Below are 20,308 nucleotides of genomic sequence, written 5' to 3' on the forward strand. Positions count from 1 at the left end.
GCAGCGTACACCCATGGGCAAATAGTAGACGCTAAATTAACCAATCAGAGCGTGCGCTTTGCTTTAGTTATGTTATAATACCTGTTATTTATAGAGTTTGAAGTCTGGCAGGCAATGCTAGCGCGCGCTACTGAGTCTCAGAAAAACTGTAGTAAGCTACCTTAAAAGTCAACAACGCAATTATTTCGCCAATATATATCCTTTACCCGTAAGGCTATGAAACAAGATCGAATTTTGGTTTCCGAGATTTGCAGTCAGCGGGACCCAGCTAAAATCCATGCTAATTATGCGTCAGTTACCGTTATTCAAGAACCGGTGGCGTCAATATGAGACTTCAATGCGCCGACTTTGGCACCGAAAGTACAGTGTTCTACAAAATTCTATATGCAGCCAAGATATTGCAAAATACAATAGCGAATAGCGAGTGGAAAATAGGGAATGGGAAATAGGAAATGAAGAATGGAGAATGAGGAATAAGGAATGGGAAATGAAGAACGAGGAATGGGCAATGGGGAAAGAGCAATGGGCAATGGTGAACGAGAACCGGAGATAGGGATGAAGAACGAAGAAATGGAAAATGGGGATTGCGGAATTAAAATGAGAAATTAAAAGTGGGAAGTTAATGCGGAATAACTCTTTTCGGTGGTACTTATTTATTTTTTTAATCATTCAAACCAAAATAAAAGGAACCAACCTGGGGAAGAGGCCTTGCTTTGTCTAATTATTTAAAGGTGATTTTCAGTCCGTGTTGTGCAGTCTCGGGACCCAAATGTTTATAAACATTATAAGTTCGCACTCGACGGAATGCGAATTGATGCTATTCGTAACGAACCACATACCTTATCTTTGAGGCCTTTCAAATTCTTTTTCCAACAGCTTCATTGATTTTTACTGCTGCGAAGTTGTTTCATCAAGTGATATGAGAAAGAACGAAGCATAAAGCTTCGATCACTTCCCATCCACAATGGCGGTTGTTTTGAAACTTTGAATTTACTTCATGTAAGTGGTTGCGTAATGTTCACATTTTGTAATGTCTTGAATGACACAAAACAAAAAACGAAAACAAACTCTCGAGAGTGCGCACTACGGACTGGAAATCATATCTAACTACCTGAAGATAAGCAAGTAACAAGGAGAATGTCATAGAGGATGTCAGTCAACTTCCACGGGATCTCCTTCACTACCTCTGGTGATACTCGCATTATGTGAATCTCTTCCCTAGATCTAGAGCCCGTGCATTTTCGGTAGGCAGTAACAGAACGACGAAAAGGATCGCGACCTTTGAGATTAAGATTGACAATAGCTGTAAAATTATCATCGTTGCCTGCTTAGTGTCAGATAATTCCACCTCTCTCTTATTTTTTCTTTTCATCGGCAAATCAACTTTCTTTCATATTGTCTGCAATTAGCATGTGAATATTTATATCTTATAACTTTATTTTACCCCGTAAAGTTTCAAAAAACGTTGGATAATCGCGGCTGAAAAAGTTTTCTTCCGTGCTAATAACAATTGACTCAACAATTTTCAATTCCCATTCCCCAATCCCCATTTCCCAATTTCCATTCCATAATTGCGAATTGATCGATCTCCATTCCACATACTCATTCTCCATTCCGACTCTCCATTTCCTATTTCTCATTCCTTATTCCTATTTCTCATTTCTCATTCTCGGCTTTAGAAGTATCCCTTCTTTCATTGTAGGGGATAGTTTCAAAACGGCGCATGTGCAAGCTATGACTTCAGCAAAAGCACCTTTTCCGCTTTCCTGTTCGTGAACCAGGTGTAGTTCTGTAAAAACAACACGGACACCTCAACAAGAGGGAAAAGTTGTATGTTCTTGACAGTAGTCATATTAAGGTTACCATATACCTTTAGAGGTGTCTCGCGTCTTTGCGATTTAGCGCGTTCGGACTATAGATACTTAGACATCTATATCAAATTAAAGCTTATAGAGCTCGCTATCAAACAGTAACAGAAATTTTGAAATAAAATGAATTGCCAAATTTATCACGACCTCTATATGTAAGCGTCCTAATCACCTTTTGAAGCTAAAAAAGAATTTGCTCGTTTGCCTTCAAATTTGGACAGCAGCTGGTTTGACATATAAACAACAAAAACTTATCTGCGAATCAGTTTTTTGTTTCGAAATATTTTTTCTTCCAAAGCGATTTTTGTACGATCACACCATATGTTTTTGATCCTATTTCGAAAATTTTCTGTAAGTTTTCACTGATATTGTATCTGACAAAATGCAGACACGTTTCTTTTGCGCTTTAGGTCTACAAACTTAGAAACAAATTTATAATTAATTAGCAAAAAAAAAAAAAAGAACTCTTCGACTTCAAAAGGCGATTCGGAAACTCGCATTTAGAGGTCATGTCAACAGTTTAAACTGGACGCGCAACATCGCTTGAACGTCAGACAACTCTAAAGGTATACGTTAACCTTACTAGGATTTAACTGCAGTTTCAGTCTCATTAAGAAAACATTTCGCACATCAAGAAACTTTTGCATAATTCTGAAATCAAGTGTAATTCACAGGATCACTTAATTTCATGAAAATTGAGACAATTAAGTGGTTTGTCAGAACTCTAATTGTAAACTAAATATATGCAGTGTCGAATTTAGCAATCAACCTTATTCGAGTGTATCTATTTACGATGCTAGTAGTTTTAAAATGAGTGTGGTCGGACTGCTGATTCCATTGTAGCCAAGAAATTAAAGAAAAAAAATGCAATCTGTTTTTGCCTTGGTGTTTATTCGAGTTACTCTGTGTTTCTCTCTAGTCGCAAGCATTGCCTCCTTAACAGCTTAAGTCGATCGCAATTTTGTTGCGCTGCTGCAGGACAAATTGCACCAGACGATGCCTCGCAACGCTTTTTACTTTGTTTCGGTAATCGTTATGAAACGCAAAACGTATTTCTACTCCGTAAAAACGCTTTCCGGAAGAAAAACGTTCCGAGACATGTTAATTTCCCGGGGACTCTTTATAGGAGACCAAACTGAGCGTGGTTTGAGCTTTACTTGACCCCCAAAAGACATTACATTAAAAAGATATGTCAGCGTTATTTTTATTGTGTCTTCGAGTGCAACCCTAAAAGATACCTTGACGGCTAAAAGTATGCGCGTTTAAAAGTATGCGCGTTCACACTAAACACCTTTAAGTGAGACCAAAGTCCTCAATTTCCCCTAAGCGAGACGACGAGAGGAGACGACGACCCAAGGACGGTTACACTGATAGATTTGTATTTTAATTTGCAAGAGAAATAAATTGTCCAATGTAACATTGCCTTCGCGGGAAGATTTTCCAGTTGGCCTTACAGCTACTAATCTCTTTATCAATAAAATGCCGAAATCAGTTACAACGAGGTCATATGCATCGTTTTCTCTCCAATTATGTTGTTACGGTTTGTGTTCCATGTGTGTGAACCCGTTACTGATCAATAATTTTTATTCCTGTTTTACTTCCATTCCTCTAAATCACTTTTAATTTTTTAAAAGATTGTCTGTTTTCTTAAATATTCAAGCAATTCCCTGCGGTTTGAGATTTGAGTTGTTTTCTCAGCCGCCCTCCGACCCAGTTAATTAATAGAATGGATGCGAGTTATTATACTTTTAAAATACTTAACCTTGCAGCTAAGGAGTAGTTTTTCCTTGTATGTTCACCTGTAAACTGTTTACATCTGAAAATGACTCATTAGGCAACTTTCCGTCTTGACCGAGCGAAAATTTTGCTTTGAATTTATTGACTTCTTTGATTTCATGTACCCTCTCTTTTCCGCAAAGTTGGCCGGTGGGTAAGCTCGAAGACCGCGTCGGTTTACTCATACGGATTAGCGTAAAGCTTTGTAAAGAAATTTGGTGCAAGGGTACATAAACCTTGTAAGATCATAAGAGGCTTTTGTAGAGTTTTATGTAAAGGCATTCTTTCTTAGCAAGTTGAATTGTGCTCGTCCATCTTGCCTTCACATTACCACAATTTCAGTTTATGGGCAACGCAATTTTGTAATTTTAGTTTTTTATCCCAAGGTTTTTAGCTGAAGACTTGAAGGAATACAATGCCTACCCAAAATTTTTTAAAACGCAGCTGAAAAATCATTCAAACCACATGCAGCTCTGCACGTTCTCGAGAAAGTCCCACACTAATCTATAGCAATAAGAATCTGCATGAATATCACTAAAACAAATTGAATTTCTGTACTCCCTTCAGATATTTGACTACAAGGAAAACAGAAAATTAACTAAATTGCATCCTGATATCAAAGGCGTGGATTAAGAAGTTATTTTATCACATGCTTTTCTCTATTGATTATTTGTTGTTGGAGAATGCAAACATGAAATACTGATCAATGTAAAATGGAATAAATGAATTACGGACGTCTTCATAGGCGTCCCTATGGCAGAAGTCTTCCCCAAGAAAAAGGTCGTCTGTGAAAGTTCAAAAATAGCTTTTAGGAGACCAAACCACAGCTCCATATGTTGGCATTGATCAATATCGTCTTTATTTCATGATTATTAATTCATCACTCAGGTGCGATTTCTTTCCGTTTGCTGCCGTTACAGGTTAACATGGGAATTTAGGCTGTCTCAAGCCTACAGGAACTGTATAGTAACGTTTTGAGAGACGCTTTCAAACACTGTCTTTTTGATGTAACCTATCTTCCTGCCGAAGGTTCAGCGCATAAACTCTAATCACTCATTAACGTGATTGCCGAAAAATTCATGGACAAAGTCAAATGTATTTTCTAGTCATTATGCAAACTCTTTGTCACGAATTGAAACCTTTCTGGGAATTTCACAGCTGCTTTTGCGTCGGTTGATCAGATCATATGTAATCAGCTGGCCGAAATCGTTACTATGACAAAATTCCGCTGTAATTAGTGTACACAGCTGAGTTTTGATGACGAACTCTCAGAGTTGATGAAAACGCTTAATGTTTTGCGTGTTCACAAGCCTTGGGCGAGCATCGTTTCAGCTATGGGGAAAATGAAAGTTTTTCTCCCCGTTGCCGTTTTTCTTCTGATGAATTTTCAGTTTGTCACTACGCAAGACTGGCTGAAAGTCTCAAAAGAGCAGTTGAAGATTCTCAGAGATCAGGTTAGCGGTAGTCATGGCTTCTACCAACAGCAAGCTGATCTGGTGTTCTTAGTGGACACCTCGGGCAGTTTATGGACAAGCGACTTCAACGAAGAAAAGAAATTCGTCATGAACTTACTGAACGAGATGAGCGTAGGCCTGCAAGCAACCCGCGTTGAGGTGATACCGTTCGGAAGTACAGCAACGAAATTCATTACTCAAATTTCGGCTCCCGATGTAACAAAGAACAAGTGTACGTTCAACGAAAGGTTTAAGTCGATGTCCCACAGCATCAATGGCTGGATGACAAACATGAGAGACGCCTTTCAATTAGCCTGGGAGGTCTGCCTCAATAACGCTTTGAAGAGACAGCCAAATACTAAGATTAAAACTGTCGTTATCCTTCTCACAGATGGCTACTGGAATTACCCTTACCATGATTCCAGCCCCATCTCTCGAGCGCAGAAACTGCTAGCGGGTCATGTGGAGGTATTTGCCATAGGCGTAGGGTATGTCGACTTCCCCAGACTTCGACAACTCGTTGACGACCCCGACAAGCACGCATTTCATTTGAGAGACTTCAACGAATTCGCTGAACTTGCAACTTATATCAGAGGAGGTGAGTTGGCCGTATAACATTTTTCTTAAAAGACTTGTAATAAAGAAAATAAAGGTGGTATCTTTGCACCGAGATAAATTTTTGAAAACAATAATGGTTGGGATTCAAACGATGGCTGCATCAGCAGTAGGTGATGTCAGATAATGGTGTCCGTAGAATTAGCGCACACTATTTTTGATCTGATCGATTTTTTAAGTCATGGCAGTACTTTTCTTGTTTTTTTTTTTAATTGAATTTTAGAAGGATTATCTTTGAAGTAATATATTTAATCGATGATAACCTAAATTTAAAAAAAAGAAGTGGCTGATCGAGTCCTCAATCATTATCGAAAATTTCCAAGCAAGATGAAATGAAAGGTTAATTTTGAAATAATAGGGAGTTTAAGCAAACCACCACGACGACGGCAACGAGAACGTCACTAAACAAAAGGTTTAATGAGCAAAACAATAGCTGTGCACGTGCGTTATAAATCTTTGTACATTTCTTTGCCGTCCTCTGTAAAACAAGAACGTGAAAAGACCAAGTTCTGCGTAGTCTGATGAACGCGAACAACGACCGCTAATTTTTCGTATTTCCATTTGGAATCGAACTCTGTCATTGCATATCTAGCCTGAGCGCGTTTTTAGAGCCACTGGCGCTCTGAACAGATCTAGACAATCGCGAATTTCGCTAGCAAAATATAAATTTATTTTTGACTAGACGTTGTCCTCGGCGTCGCCGTCGTCGTCGCTTAAGCTCCCTATCATTAAGTAGTTCGTTTTTCTTTAGGCTGAGAAATAAGAATAGTTAATTTTGGCCTCCTCTTGCTTGTTACTTAAAATGTTAAAGGTTCAGAAAGGCCCATTTGCCCGGAGTACCCCCCCCCGGGATCTAGATGGAGTTTATTTAACTGAAGGCTTAGAATTAAGCTCAAGTTAAACCTTCATCTGAGAATCTTCTCCTTTGCTCGGGATATTATTTAGCCGGCCTGGGTGCATCTGTAGGTAATGCACTGAAAGTGTTTGTGAAATAGTTGTAGATCTTTATAGCTGTTAACTTTGCCATTTCCCTTCAGATCCTTACGAACAACTTTGGCAAACAGAAAATGTACCTGCTTCGAAATGTAACAATAACTGCGATCCAAATGCCAGTTGTTCCTGTGGCTTAGTGTACGGTGACTATAGATGCGGATGTTCAATGGGATATGCAGGCTCTGGATACGTAGGTCAATGTATCGGTAGGTAATTACTGTACTGTTTATCGTTATAATTGTAGCTATGCTGAAAGTATAGGTAATCGCATGAATGCGAATGATTTAACGAGTGATCGATATTTGAAAATTCTCTTACTATTGCACGAGCCTTTACTGCGAGTGTAACCCTGGAAGGATTTTTCAAATTTCACAAATAGTGTACATATATTCCAATTGAAACAATTATTCATTTATTATATGACTGAGAAAATTACGAACTCGCGCGTGTTAATTAACACCACAGTGCAAAATAAAAATTAGCGATGAATCGACCTGCTCTCAGCCAATCATGATGATTATCGGTAATTTTCTTGGGCATATAACAACTCAGGCAGCCCAGACGTATTGCTTGCGGGATGAAGTTATAAACAATCGAGCCAAACTATTTATGCCACAGTTCCAAATAAATATTGTTTTTCCTTAATATCATTCTCTATTTCTTTGTCTTGGTCAATATCTGGTCTATTTTGCTGCGTTTCTCCGCGCGCTACTTCGCTTGCCATCATGGTCGCGTGGGAGCCGTTATCTTAGAGTTATTCCAACGGTATAGATGGTGATTAAAGATGCATACCTTTAGCTGAATGTGTTCTTGTTTGTCCCGGCTGGTTTAAACGGAATATTTCACTTTCTACTATCAGAGTCATTATCCATATAGTGGATTTCTATTCGAATGATCGATTTAAGTAATGATTAATCATCAATTCTGTTTTGTACTGGTAATCTTAATATGCTCGAGCCTTTGGCGAGTGCAATTTGAAAGGATTTTCAAATGTTACTCATCGTGTGAATCCTTAATTGCTCCAGGTTTCACGTAATTTTTCAATTTTTTTTATAGGACTGAAACAAATAACGAAAGAGCGCAAGTTAATTTTTACTGCAATGCAAATTGAAATTAACGATTACATTGGCTAGCTCTCAACCAATCACAATGAAGTATTTTTCTCAGTCATTGAATAGACAGTTGGACCCGGCTAATTTGAACTCAGTTATTTTTAATTTTCCTTTATTTCGAACTCAAAACCATTTCCCTTGGAATTTTCCTTCAGTCATTTACTATCAGCTATTTCGAACTCCCGCTATTTCGAACAATTTTTCGTTTCACCTGTGAGTTCGAAATAGCGAGGTTCAACTGTGAGCAAGAAACTAATTACTCATTTCCGCGCCTACCAATGCTGTTAAAAATTATTATGAGTGTACAGCCTTAGCCTCTGCTTGAATCTGCCACTAACCATGAGCTTACAAATTGCTATGACTGTGAAGGCTCGAGAAGTAAAGTTTAAAGTCATAAATTGCTCCTCACAGTGTTTAGGATTAAATTGAAAACCCATAATTATTGTATCTTATGACTGTATTTATTGTAACTTCCCCTTTTCCCAATTCTTTTCATCATTAGCCCCACTTATCACCAGGTCGACTTATTGTACTTGCGTACGTGTTTGTTTAATTTTATTCTTTCTTGCCTTTTAACTTAATGTATTATTATTCATTATAGTGCACGGGTCGATTTGGGAGGCGCGGTGGCTTCATGTTTAGCGCGCTCGTCTCCCGATTGAGCGGTCCGGGTTCGAGCCCTGGCTGGGGACATTGTGTTGTGTTCTTGTGCAAGACACTTTACTCTCACAGTGCCTCTCTCCACCCAGGCGTATAAATGGGTACCGGCGAACTTAATGCTGGGGGTAACCCTGCGATGGCCAAAAAAATATGTGGAAACTTATTCCTCATATAATGTAGCAGCACAAAACCCCGAGGAAAGGGTATTCTATTTCCACAAGTTGATCAAATCGAAACATAATCTTAAAAACTAAAGTGGGCGAACACTACGACTGACCGACTTAGAATGACTTAAATCGTACGCCAAAATCTTAAACAGCCCCTAAGCATCCCGTAATGCATCGCGAGTCTCTCCAACGTGCCGTCAGAATGATAATTTCCGACTAATTCGTCCTTTATTCGTCAGAAATTACATAAAATGGGATAAGCTCCAGCCTGATGGGCCACTTGACGCAACGCAGCTACCTTTACCCGCCTCGATTTGCCTACGCTATAGGCGGGTGGTTTAATTTGTAATTTGATTTTGTTTTTGGTTCGTTTGGCAGAGTGCCCATTTTCAACCTACAAGGATTTCCGTGGATATGCGGCCACATGCACAGCTTGCCCTGCTAACTCTGGTCACCAGCGTAAAGGCAGCAGAAGTATCGTAGACTGCAAATGTTTTACAGGATATGCTGGCACACCACAAACCGGAGCAGCTTGTACAAGTTAGTAATTATAATAGCTTTCAAGTGATTGTTTCTGAGTTCAAGGCAAGGTAAATGCAAATACAATCACATGCTAGGATATTGTGCCATGAGCTAACCAAGTAAAGCATGTAATCTCAGAATTCAAGTTTTACTTGAACTTTTCCTCCCAGTTGTGTCTTATAAATGTAAACGAATTTAGCCGTGGCCTTTATTATGATACCTGTCACTTATCTTCCTTCGTGTCCATGGTGATGCATACAAGTCCTTTACATAGTGTCTCCCTTCCCTCCCCTGACTGCTGCAACTCTTGGCACTTTAATCCAAAATTTCCAACTACTTGGTCCCTATTCCTTCAGGTGGTCTTTACAGATCATACTCATCTTCCTCCTTTTGGTGCCCGGGTCCTCACTCTGCTGTAATATGTAGCCCATCAGCTTCCATCTCCGCTCCTTCCCTTCTTAACTAAGGTGTTTGTTCCATGTCAGTTTTCCTTACATACGGGCGCTGCGCCCGCAGGACGTGTGCCAATCAAAACCGAGCTGCCCTACCGAATGCGGGCGACCCAGTTTCGGATCCAAATTAAAAGCTTTAATCTGATACGGTTATTTGAGTTATTAATCCTTTTTCGTGAATATTCAATGCTGTCACCGGTGAGAAAAGTTGCCCGACTGGACTGTCTTTCCTTTAAACATGCATTTTACGTCAGGACAGTACAGTTTTTCCCAACTGCTGAATCCTGATTGGTCCATTCAAATTTCCGGATTCATAAGGTTTTTGGTAGCTTCCAGGTTCTGACCAGGGAGACGTAGTGGCCTCATGGTTAGTGCGCTCGTCTCCGAATCAAGCGGTCTGGGTTCGAGCCCTGACCGGGGACAATGCGTCGGGGGCAATGTTCTGACAGTGCCTCTTACTCTCACAGTGCCTCTCTTCACCACCCGGGTGTATAAATGGGTACCGGCGAACTTAATTAATGCTGGGGGTAACCCTGTGATGGACTAGCATCTCATCCAGGGGGGAGTAGATATACTCCCAGTCGTTTCATGCTACAGAAATCGGGATTAACTCCGTCCTGATGGGCCACTTGACTCGTATGCAGACTTCACCTTTTTCCCCAGGTGCTGACGTGATGGATAATTCCTTGCTTTTACCATTTTAGGCGTTTTAGTCTTTTTGTATATTGAAAGATAATGAAACACGTTATAGAGCGTTCTTTAATTACGTGGCGCAAAACCAAATCCAAAGTAATCACTCTGGCCAATCAAAGAGACAAAGGAAATCCAGTGAACCAATGAAAACTCGAGGTAATAACTTCTAGCGGACGCGAAGAGCGGGAAAACGTGTGCCGCCGTCTAATATCCTACATTTACTACATTGCCAGTCTCGCAAGGAAAGTTATCTGTCAAAGCTACGTGCCGTTAACATTAGATTGAGATGCCCATTGTTGTCAATTCTAAAAAGAACTTGTATTAGAGACGTTTTTAGGATTTTTAAGTAAGATTGAGGGTTTATAAGTAGTTACATTTTCTTAAACATTGTAATGCGCAGCTGAAAAATGTTATATTGATATCTGCTCAATATAATTTGATTGTTATTAATATTATTGTTATTATTGTTATTGTTATTATCATAATTATGCCCGCTTACACATCCTTTTTCAGTTTGATAGCGCGGCTGTGCAATCCAATGTATAATGCAAAGAGGCAAGATAAAGTACCTTATACCATTGTGTCTCTTTATTTGAACAGTCCGTCATTGTGAGACGCTGACATGGCCAGCCAACGGATTTATAAAAGGGAACTGTTATAACACTTATGGATCGACATGCACGTTTGAATGTTTAGAGGGGTTCGAAATGTCTGTCGGAACTACCAGTAGAACATGTACTGTCCAGGCTGGAGATGTAATGCGTTGGAGTGGAACCGCTGTTCAATGTACAGGTATGCAAACAAGACATACACAAACACAACGAGCAAACGTATTCTAGATCCCTGTGGAGTGGACTCTTAGGTCAGGGACGCTCGTCGGAAAAATAAGGACAATCCATCGATTAGAAGTTTGAATTTTTTGCAACACGGACTATCGAATTCCGTTCTTTCTAGCTCTTCGTTTATCTGTGCCGCGGTTTCAAATGCCTCTTGAAGGGCTATGTTTTGTGAAAACGCTGGCAACATTTAGAATTATTAACGCAACGGATTCACTTATACAAAATATTGCGAGGATAGCTTGTCTCCGTTGATTCATCTTTGATATTTTAAGCTAAAAATTCTGGCAGACTATGCTGATTTACGCGCGCCAATTTTTCAAAATCAGACTACTTTTCCACACGCTTTTTCTCTGAAACGAAGTCCGTGACCCCCAATTTTTTTTTATTCCTGAAACAAGTAATGCATTGTCTGTCCTCAGTAGAAGTTTGAAGAAAATGCTTGGCTTCACACTAGAGCTTGTAACTATAATCTAAGTGCACTTGGAAGCTACTTTTAGTGTGAAGGGGTAAAATGTTCTTACTTGGACTTTACTTAGTGACCATGGAAACGTTCGTAGATCAAAGAAGCCGAAGTGCGCCGCCAAGTATGGTGCACACCACACTTGAGAACGCACTTGACAAATAGGAAATGGGAGCCAACTGAAAGCGATGTGCAGCATTGCTATAATTCTGATCAACGGACCGATAAACAAATTAATTGTTTGAATTTCATCATCATAGACAGCTTAAACCATTGCTTTTCATATCATTCGACACCAAATGCTCTTCTGCAAATTACAAACCAGCTTCTGTTTAAGTTTCAACCAGGTCATTTCTTTGCACTTGAAAAACTCTGTTAAACAGTGGACGAGTCACACGGATATGCATTTTCTAGGTTAGCTAAAGCCATACAGCAATTTCTTTGCCGAAACCCGCGTTGAGCCATTCTAGAGAAATACAGAAGATGTCGTTTGTTCCTTTGCTCTTTAGCAACAAAGCGACCATATGCATTTCATCACGATTTTACTGACGAACAATCGCATTTGTGATATGTGTGACTGATTCTACTGCGAAAATGCTTCAAGTGACACTCTTTGTCATCAGGTGTGAAGCCAAGTTTTCTAAAGTATGACTTGAGATTTTCAAGTGCACTTAAGTGAAGTACTTACTTGAAACTAACTTAGCTTCTAGTGTGAAGCCAAGTAATCTATCAAGCAGCGCATTTTCGGGCGAACGTCCTTGAGCGCTCTGAGACCATCCTCTTATGACAGGCACCATCTGTTTGCCAAATCGTACTCTATTGGTTAACACGGGTTGATTATTTCTTGATCAGCTATTGTCTGCAAACTCAAGTCTGTCCCCAACGCTAATCCCCCTACGGGAACATGTACCAAACCTGACGGAAGCCCAGCAACCAACATGGTATATCAGACAAAGTGTACCTATAAATGCAGGACTGGGTTCCAACGTGAAGGGAACGAAAACATCACGTGTCGGCTGGAAAAAACGTGGGCTCCTCTACCGCATCCTACTTGTAAAGGTAAGTTAAAAAGGAATTGGCCGACGTCAGTCTCCGGGGGGTACTCCCAGAAAAATCGTGAGGGAGTGTGTGGCCCGCTTCCCAAACACCTAAAGCTATTTATGACCAAACTTTTCCCTAACCTATTTATGACCTACTCTGGGAGACGTGATAGCCTCACGGTTAGTGCACTCGTCTCAGGATCGAGCGGTCCGGGTTCGACCCCTGGCCGGGTACATCATGTTGTGTTCTTAGGCAAGACGCTTTACTCTCACAGTGCCTCTCTCCACCCAGGTGTATAAATGGGTACCGGCGAACTTAATGCTGGGGCTAACCCTACGATAGATTAGCATCTCATCCAGGGGGGAGTAGAAATACTCCTAGTCGCTTCATGCTACAGAAATTCGGATAAGCTCCGGCCTGGTGGGCCACTTGGCTCTTATGCAGACTTAACCTTTTTTTTTACCTTTATTTATTACCTAATCAGGAATTTTATACCTCATTTAAGACCTGACCCTTAATTCAATACTCTGTTTCAGACCGGTCTTACAATTAGTTCCCTCGTTCAGACCAAAGTTAACGGCATTGTGAAGGCATTGACGGTCTTATCGATAATGATTGAAAAAGTAGCTTATTCTAAAAAATACACCCAATTCAAGTCCAGAGTGCAAAAGCCATACCCTATTTAAGACAATAGCCACAATCGATACCAGATTAACGACCAAAACGGCTAAAACACGATACCCTCTTGGGTTCGCATAATAATAATAATAATGATGATGATGATTAAAATTATGGTTACTACAACTAATGTTAATACTACTACTACTACTACTACTAATGATGATAATAATAATAATATTTTTTCATAATAAATAATAATGTTTATTAGTGGCTTATAAAAAATTACAACTGTAAAAATTCTTAGGACAATATATATTTCAGGGAAATACTAACTTATAAACGAATTACAAATTACACTCATTCTTTACAACCCTTATCATTTGTCGAAAAAATTAATAATAATAATAATAATGTTTATTAGTGGCTTATAAAAAATTACAACTTTATAATAATAAAATAATAATAATAATAATAATAATAATAATAATAATAATAGTAATAATAATATACATTTACCGACATAGCCCATATAAGGGAGTATACCCCGGGCCAGAGAACTGGGGCTCTTTTACAGCAAAAAGTCTGACAATTTTAATTTGTTAACATTCTTTCGTGCGTCCATGCTATCCAATCGGAAGTCAAGAAAATCCCTCCTCGGCCTCTGATTGGATAGTCTGCACGGATGAAAGAATGTTAATACACTTTTGGGCTCCTTGCTGTAACCGTGAGGCAGTTGTATAAGAAAATTGAAAAAAGACAGCAAAAGTACTAGAAATAATAAAGAAAGCTTATTTCAATAAGCTTATTTTTTTAAATATGATTACATAGCCAGTGAAATTGTAGTTATATCATACCTTGCTGATTGTAAAATACGATTTGTTGTTTACCGTCCCAGAGATAACATGCCCAGCGCTTCCCAAAGCTTCTGTTGGTTGGTACTTCCCGAAAACGTGTGACAACAGCACCCAACCATATGGCACAAACTGCAGGCTTAACTGCCCATCCGGATATCACATCAATAACCTTCCTCACGATATATCAAGTTACCAAAGGACATGTCTGTTAAATGGCACATGGGAATACAGATCCACTACTCCAGTTTGTCTAGGTACAGTCCATGAGAAGTAACTTCAGCCCTTTAGCAAACCTCTATTCTTTTTAAGTCAATGAGAACTGTTTAAATGTTCTTGTGAAGATCAATAGAGAACTCGTGTACTAACTTATGCCGTTGAGTTCCAGATTAGATCGTTCGGGTTCTGGTGTATGATTTTTCAGGCCTCGTCGACACTACCCCAGAGAAATTTGAAAACGCAGCTTTATTTCCGTTGTTAGGTCTACCGTCCACACTAATCCGTCACGAAAACTGAGCTTTTCGAAAACTCTCTTCAAACTAGAGAAATTTGAAAACGCCGGCTTTGCGTTTTAGTGTGGACGAAAAACATTTTGCAAACAGAGCTTTTCGAAGACGTTGCAATCACGACGATCATGCATGGAATTTCCCTGCCCGAGTTTTCCTAAAATACGCAGCCAAAATGCTTACAGAGTGAAAACCGCGTTTTCAAATTTCTCCTCCTTAATGTGTACGGGGCCTGAATGGCTTGCACGCACAATATTCTTTTGCGCGAGCGTTCCGATTTTTTTCATGTTTTTAAAGCACCACGTTGCACGTCATGAAAAGCAGGATCAAAAGGACAAAAATGAACCTTAAATCTAATGTACGATTGAAGAGGACTCGAAATTCTCGTGACAGCTAACTTTGCAGTTTTGGTACTCGCCTATCATAAGAAACTTTATTTTTTGAAAAGTTGGAGCATTGGAATGAAATTTCTGTCATAAATAACTATGGCAAATTTGTTTTACTCCAACACCAGATTTTCGAGATTCTCCCAAAGGGCGCAAAATTCGAGGTTTCGTGTAATAAGGTATATTACTTTTATAAGATGTCGTTTGTGTTTTAAAATAACGAATAATAATAATAGGTCTCCTCGATTAACATGTTTCAATGCGTCCAAATCACAACCGTTGGCAGTCATTACAATTGTCCATAGTCGGTTTCCGTCAAGTTGCTGGGCTAACAAGAGGGATTAATCACAGTCGAGACTAAGTGAAAAATCTCTCTCTCTTTTTCTTTGCCGGCTATCTTAAAAAAATCTAATTATATTGGTTCCGGCCCTTTTTGCGGTTTTATGATAACAAATAGATTCCATGTTGCTGTGCGTCTGTTCAGTTATTGATCACAGACGACGTCAAAATATGGTAAGAACAAACAATTGGCCCGTGAGCCGTTAAGTAACTGCGTCACTAATAGTAACAGTGATGGTAATAGTCATAGTAATAACAATAATGATAGTGATAGTGATAATGATAGTGATGTGACAGTAACAGTAATAGTACACCTTCATTGCGCCTTTCTCTCCAAAAGGAGGTATTGGTCTAGTTACAATTGCAATAATGGTTTGATGTTCCCACCACACGTTGACGTTATCTGTGATCTTTTTCTAAACAAACGCCGGGCAACATGGAAGCTACTTTTTAAATAAAGAAACAAGAAAGTGTTCGTGACGCCATCTCTACGTCTGTCCTCCAATAGATAACAAGTAAGAACCAATCAGAACGCGAGAATAATTCGTCTCATTATACAATTGTTTTTTTTTTTCTCACGGTTAGATTATCAACCGCCAGTGTTAGAGTGCCCAACCGGCACGTTAAAGTTAAACAACAGCAAGGGGGAAAATGTTTCAAGTGCTAACTGGAATTTCACATTTAAGGACAACTCGTTGACTGAGAACGAGCCTGGGATAACGGTGGATTTATTTAAGGTCGTACTGACGATAGAGAAAAAGGAAGTGGATACAAAACTTCCCAAGTTAATAGGAATCGGCTCAAATGACGTGAAGTACGTTGTGACGGATAACGCCGGAAATTCGGCCTCATGTTCCTTTACTGTTGAAGTAACAGGTAAGTGGAGATTACATGTAAATTATTATCCCAGGGATTTAGCATGTCGCTTTTTTTACAGAACTAAACAAAGAGACAGGGAACGAAGACCCGAAGCCAGGCAGACAGACCAGTTTGAGAGAGACTGTCACTCCCGGATCGGCTTGACCAGTCACACCCGACGCTGTACCATAGCCAGAACTAACACCCAGACCACGTATCCATAACCTCTCGAGACTGATAGATGCACATTATTTAACTTTTACTCCAAGACTTCAAAAAGAAGGTTGATGATAGCCTCCATTTAATGTTCATCATTTTCATTCCTCCAGACACAGAAGCGCCAACGTGTGGTTTTTGTCCACCGGACATAACCATAGACAATGCCACTGGCCTTGAAATAAGAGTGAACTGGCTTAGGCCGAAATGTTCTGACAACTCCGGACAGCCACCATCCATCATCTCCAACACACAGACTGGAGCATTGTTTCCGGTGCCAAGCTCCAGGGAAGTAACATATACCGTCAGCGATGAAGCGAATAACCAGAACAAAAACTGTCATTTTAGAATTACAATCAGGAGTGAGTATTTGTCTGTTGCAATTATTATAGGAAATTGCATATAAACGCGAATGCAATCAAGGATTTACACACGAGTGAATTTGAAAATTCTCTTAAAATTGTACCAATCCTCGGGCGAGTACCATTGGGAAGAATTTTCAAATAATACTTGGAGAGTAAATCCTTAATGCTCGAGCTTTTATTGGATTATTTATTTATTATATGACTGAGAAAATTACGACAGCGTTCTCGTTAATTTGCATTGCAGTGCAAATTAAACATAGAAATAGACATTGACAGTTTACTTTACTTGTACAACACGCTTAGCTATGGTAACGGTGCGTCCCATCGACTTGATAAGTAGAGTCTACAGGACGCAACAGCTAGTTTACACGTGCGCCATGAAAATAAAATAACAAAGTAAAAATGTATACAGTTGGTTATATATATTAAACCAAATTATTTAAGAATATATCACTGCTATAAAATATCTCAGAATGTATAAGAATTGAAAAAAAATTATATAAATTGTACAGATAAAAACTATGTACAAGTAAGATAAGAAAATGAAAAAAAAAAAAAAAAAAAGTTAAAACAAGTTTACATATGGCAGCTGATGTCCACGTCACTTAGTGCATTTTTAAAAGCTTTATAGTTCGCCGAGGATCTGATTGAGTCCGGGAGACTGTTCTATAATTTAGGTCCAAAGTATCGCCATGACTTAAGGCCGTAGTTAGGTAGATGGCTTGCACCGTAGGCGCGACCTTCTCGGGGGGTCCGAGCCATGCCCCCTTAAAACACTCGTTCTAGCATTCCTGATACTTGAAAAACGTTTGTGAAGACATCTTCGATAAAAAAGCTGGAGTTTCCCTTTTATCAACCAGAAAAACAAAACTAATGATGCTGTCGTGAAATGTACATTATCTTTTCCAAACTTGACAACCAGTCAAGTGGTGGAAGTGAAACAACCAGGTATAAAACAATGTTATTCTATTATTTTTATGATGACTCAAACAAATAACAAAAAATGCTACTCAAGGTGAGGATGGCACTGGTCTCTCAACCCCTTCCCTGTATCCGCCTTTGGTAGCAGGCTAGTAACATCGATACTTTTCCTGGCTATTTTAATTTCGATGGCAAAGTCATGTTTGGAGTCCCGTCTCGAGTAGTGAACATGGTATGACTACAAGTTTGACTATGAGTTAACTACAAGTTTCAGTTTTTTATGATTTCCCCACAAGTCTTGTTACACTTAGGCTGTGTCTGTGGAGGCGCGGTAGACTCATGGTTAGCGCGCTCGTCTTCGGAGACATTGTGTTGTGTTCTTGGGAAAAACGTTTTACTCTCACAGTGCCTCCTCTATCCATGTGTATAAATGAGTACCGGTTAATTTAAAGTTGGGGGTAACCCTGCGATGGACCAGCATCCCACCCAGGGGAGTAGAGTAGAAATACTCCTAGTTGCTTCATGCTAAGGAAACTGGGATAAGCTCCGGCCTGATAGACCACTTGGCTCGTGTGCAGACTAGGCTGTGTTCACACTTGGTGTGATGTTGTCGGGTTCTCATCTGAGCTCGTGCCCGATCCATCTCCATCGCCTTCTCATGAGAATGGTTTTCATGTTCTCTTAATGACACTGGTGCCTGCGCACCGGCACAAAAAAGTGTTCCGTTCAGATACTGGGTACTCTAAGTACCTAAGTGCTATTTAGTGCCCGAGTACAAGGTCGAGACCCTGTATCCGAGCACGGGCACTGTACCCGAATCGTAGTGAGAGTATTTGGAAAAAAGGTGTGTTTACATTAGTATCCAGCGAGAATCGTACTTGAGCACCATGCTCGGGCACCAAGTGCGAACATAGCCTTAGTATTTTAAACTTGCCAATGCTTGTTTTTGTTTTACAGAGAAGTCTTGTCCACTGTACCCGCCTCCAAAGAACGGTGCTCTGGTCTGCCACATATATGGAACCGACCGATCTTGCTCCGTTAAGTGCCAAAAAGACAACGACTTTGTTTTCAATCCTCCTTATCTGTACTTCTGCTCATCTGGAACATGGAACTATTATGCCTTACCGGGTCAAAATTACAGCAAGACATTACCGTGGCCAGATTGTTCTAGTAAGTAAGAAATAAGATTGGTAGTGATTTCAAATATAGATGTAAAATTTAACTGATCTAAAAAGCTTCACTGCCAGTTAAAAGAATCAAAACTGCGAGGGTTATATACATTCTTACGTTCTATACCTCAGATAATGCATTTTAGATTTTCAGACGGCTCACTGAATCGCGGTTACCAGCCATTACAATCCATCAAATATTTTCGCTCGCGTGTGATTGGTCTAAACACGTCACGTGACCGAATTTACCGACAGTTGTCGTGCTCATTTTCCATATACGCTCTCGGAAAACTGTTCGCTTCTCGGAACAAATAATGTCCGCGGACAAATATCCTAGCATATTTCCGCGCCAAATGGAGGCTATTGTTTATTTATACCTGCAGCTCAATTTTGACCGTATATGGAAAATGAGCACGACAAGTGTCGGTAAATTAAGGAAAAAAAGTGACAGCAAGCAGCATGTTTGGTAAGCTTTCTAGTGCAAAAAAACCCCAGGAAATTACAGGCCATGTCAATTAGCGCAGGAACTTTACGCCCCTCAATTACATTTGTGAACTTCACGTCGATATCTAGTAATAGTAACCTGGGGCCTGTTTCTAGAAAGCCCCGGAAGCTTTTCGGGCCCGAAAAACCATTCTTAGTTAGTCGGTAGACAGAGAGGTGTATACGTCTAAAACGTCTTTTACAGAATGGAACCTCTGTTTACATTAAGAATATGTGAATAAAACGGCTCTGTAAAAATAAATCATAAGGTTTGAGATTTTGCTACGACTTTCCGGGTGCGAAAACTTTTCGGGACCTTCAAGAAACGGGTCACTGGACCGAGTGGATTACAATTCAGGGAGTAATCGCACAAATAATAATTTCAATATCGGACGAGCACGAAGCGCAAGAGCGATTTGAAATTATGATCACGATTACTCCCTCAATTGTACCACGCGTGGTCCAATTATTAATTTCTCGTATGTGTAACAAATTTTGAAATTAAAAAAGTCTTTGGAGAATTTCTTTGAGCGAAAAAGTCCGAAGCGCTTTCCATAAGTTTTAAAAACTGTAGGAAACATTAAGAAGAAAGCCATTAAAGGGCAATTGGTGACAATCACGTGACTCAAGTGGGTATCAAATTACAAAACAATTGTTATTTCATACCTGTAATTGGACACCCACTTGATTGCGCGCCGATTACGTGACAGATAGGCGCGCGGAGAATCAATCGCCATCGAAAATTTTGTTATAGATACGATTACTCCCTAAATTGTACGAGTTTGTGACTTTGTGAATTGCAAGTGTTTTGAAAACTTCTTTTGAGCGAAAAATTCTTTAAAAAAAAAACTCTAGGGCAGGTTAAGAAGGAAGCCATTAAGGCGGGGGTAAACAAGACTTTAAGTGAAATTTTAGGAAGTTTAAAGAGGGATTAAAAGGGG

The 20,308-nt window shown here is 39.7% G+C and overlaps 1 protein-coding gene across 1 annotated transcript in view; it reads left to right on the forward strand.

The window, feature by feature from the left end:
• The first annotated feature begins 4,912 nt into the window (after positions 1-4,912).
• Positions 4,913-20,308, forward strand: part of LOC110065306 (sushi, von Willebrand factor type A, EGF and pentraxin domain-containing protein 1-like) — a 46,490-nt gene continuing 31,094 nt past the window's right edge. Inside the window, exons 1-9 of the mRNA XM_020772434.2 lie at positions 4,913-5,696; positions 6,751-6,912; positions 9,024-9,185; positions 10,913-11,104; positions 12,464-12,670; positions 14,169-14,381; positions 15,941-16,231; positions 16,543-16,791; positions 18,673-18,885. Coding sequence (XP_020628093.1) covers positions 4,922-5,696; positions 6,751-6,912; positions 9,024-9,185; positions 10,913-11,104; positions 12,464-12,670; positions 14,169-14,381; positions 15,941-16,231; positions 16,543-16,791; positions 18,673-18,885 — 2,464 coding nt within the window. The 5' untranslated portion in view covers positions 4,913-4,921. The remainder of the gene's footprint in view (positions 5,697-6,750; positions 6,913-9,023; positions 9,186-10,912; positions 11,105-12,463; positions 12,671-14,168; positions 14,382-15,940; positions 16,232-16,542; positions 16,792-18,672; positions 18,886-20,308) is intronic.

Source organism: Orbicella faveolata, unplaced genomic scaffold (assembly GCF_042242905.1).
Source record: "Orbicella faveolata isolate gen_17 unplaced genomic scaffold, um_ofav_v1 contig_35, whole genome shotgun sequence".
Classification (NCBI taxonomy): domain Eukaryota; kingdom Metazoa; phylum Cnidaria; class Anthozoa; order Scleractinia; family Merulinidae; genus Orbicella; species Orbicella faveolata.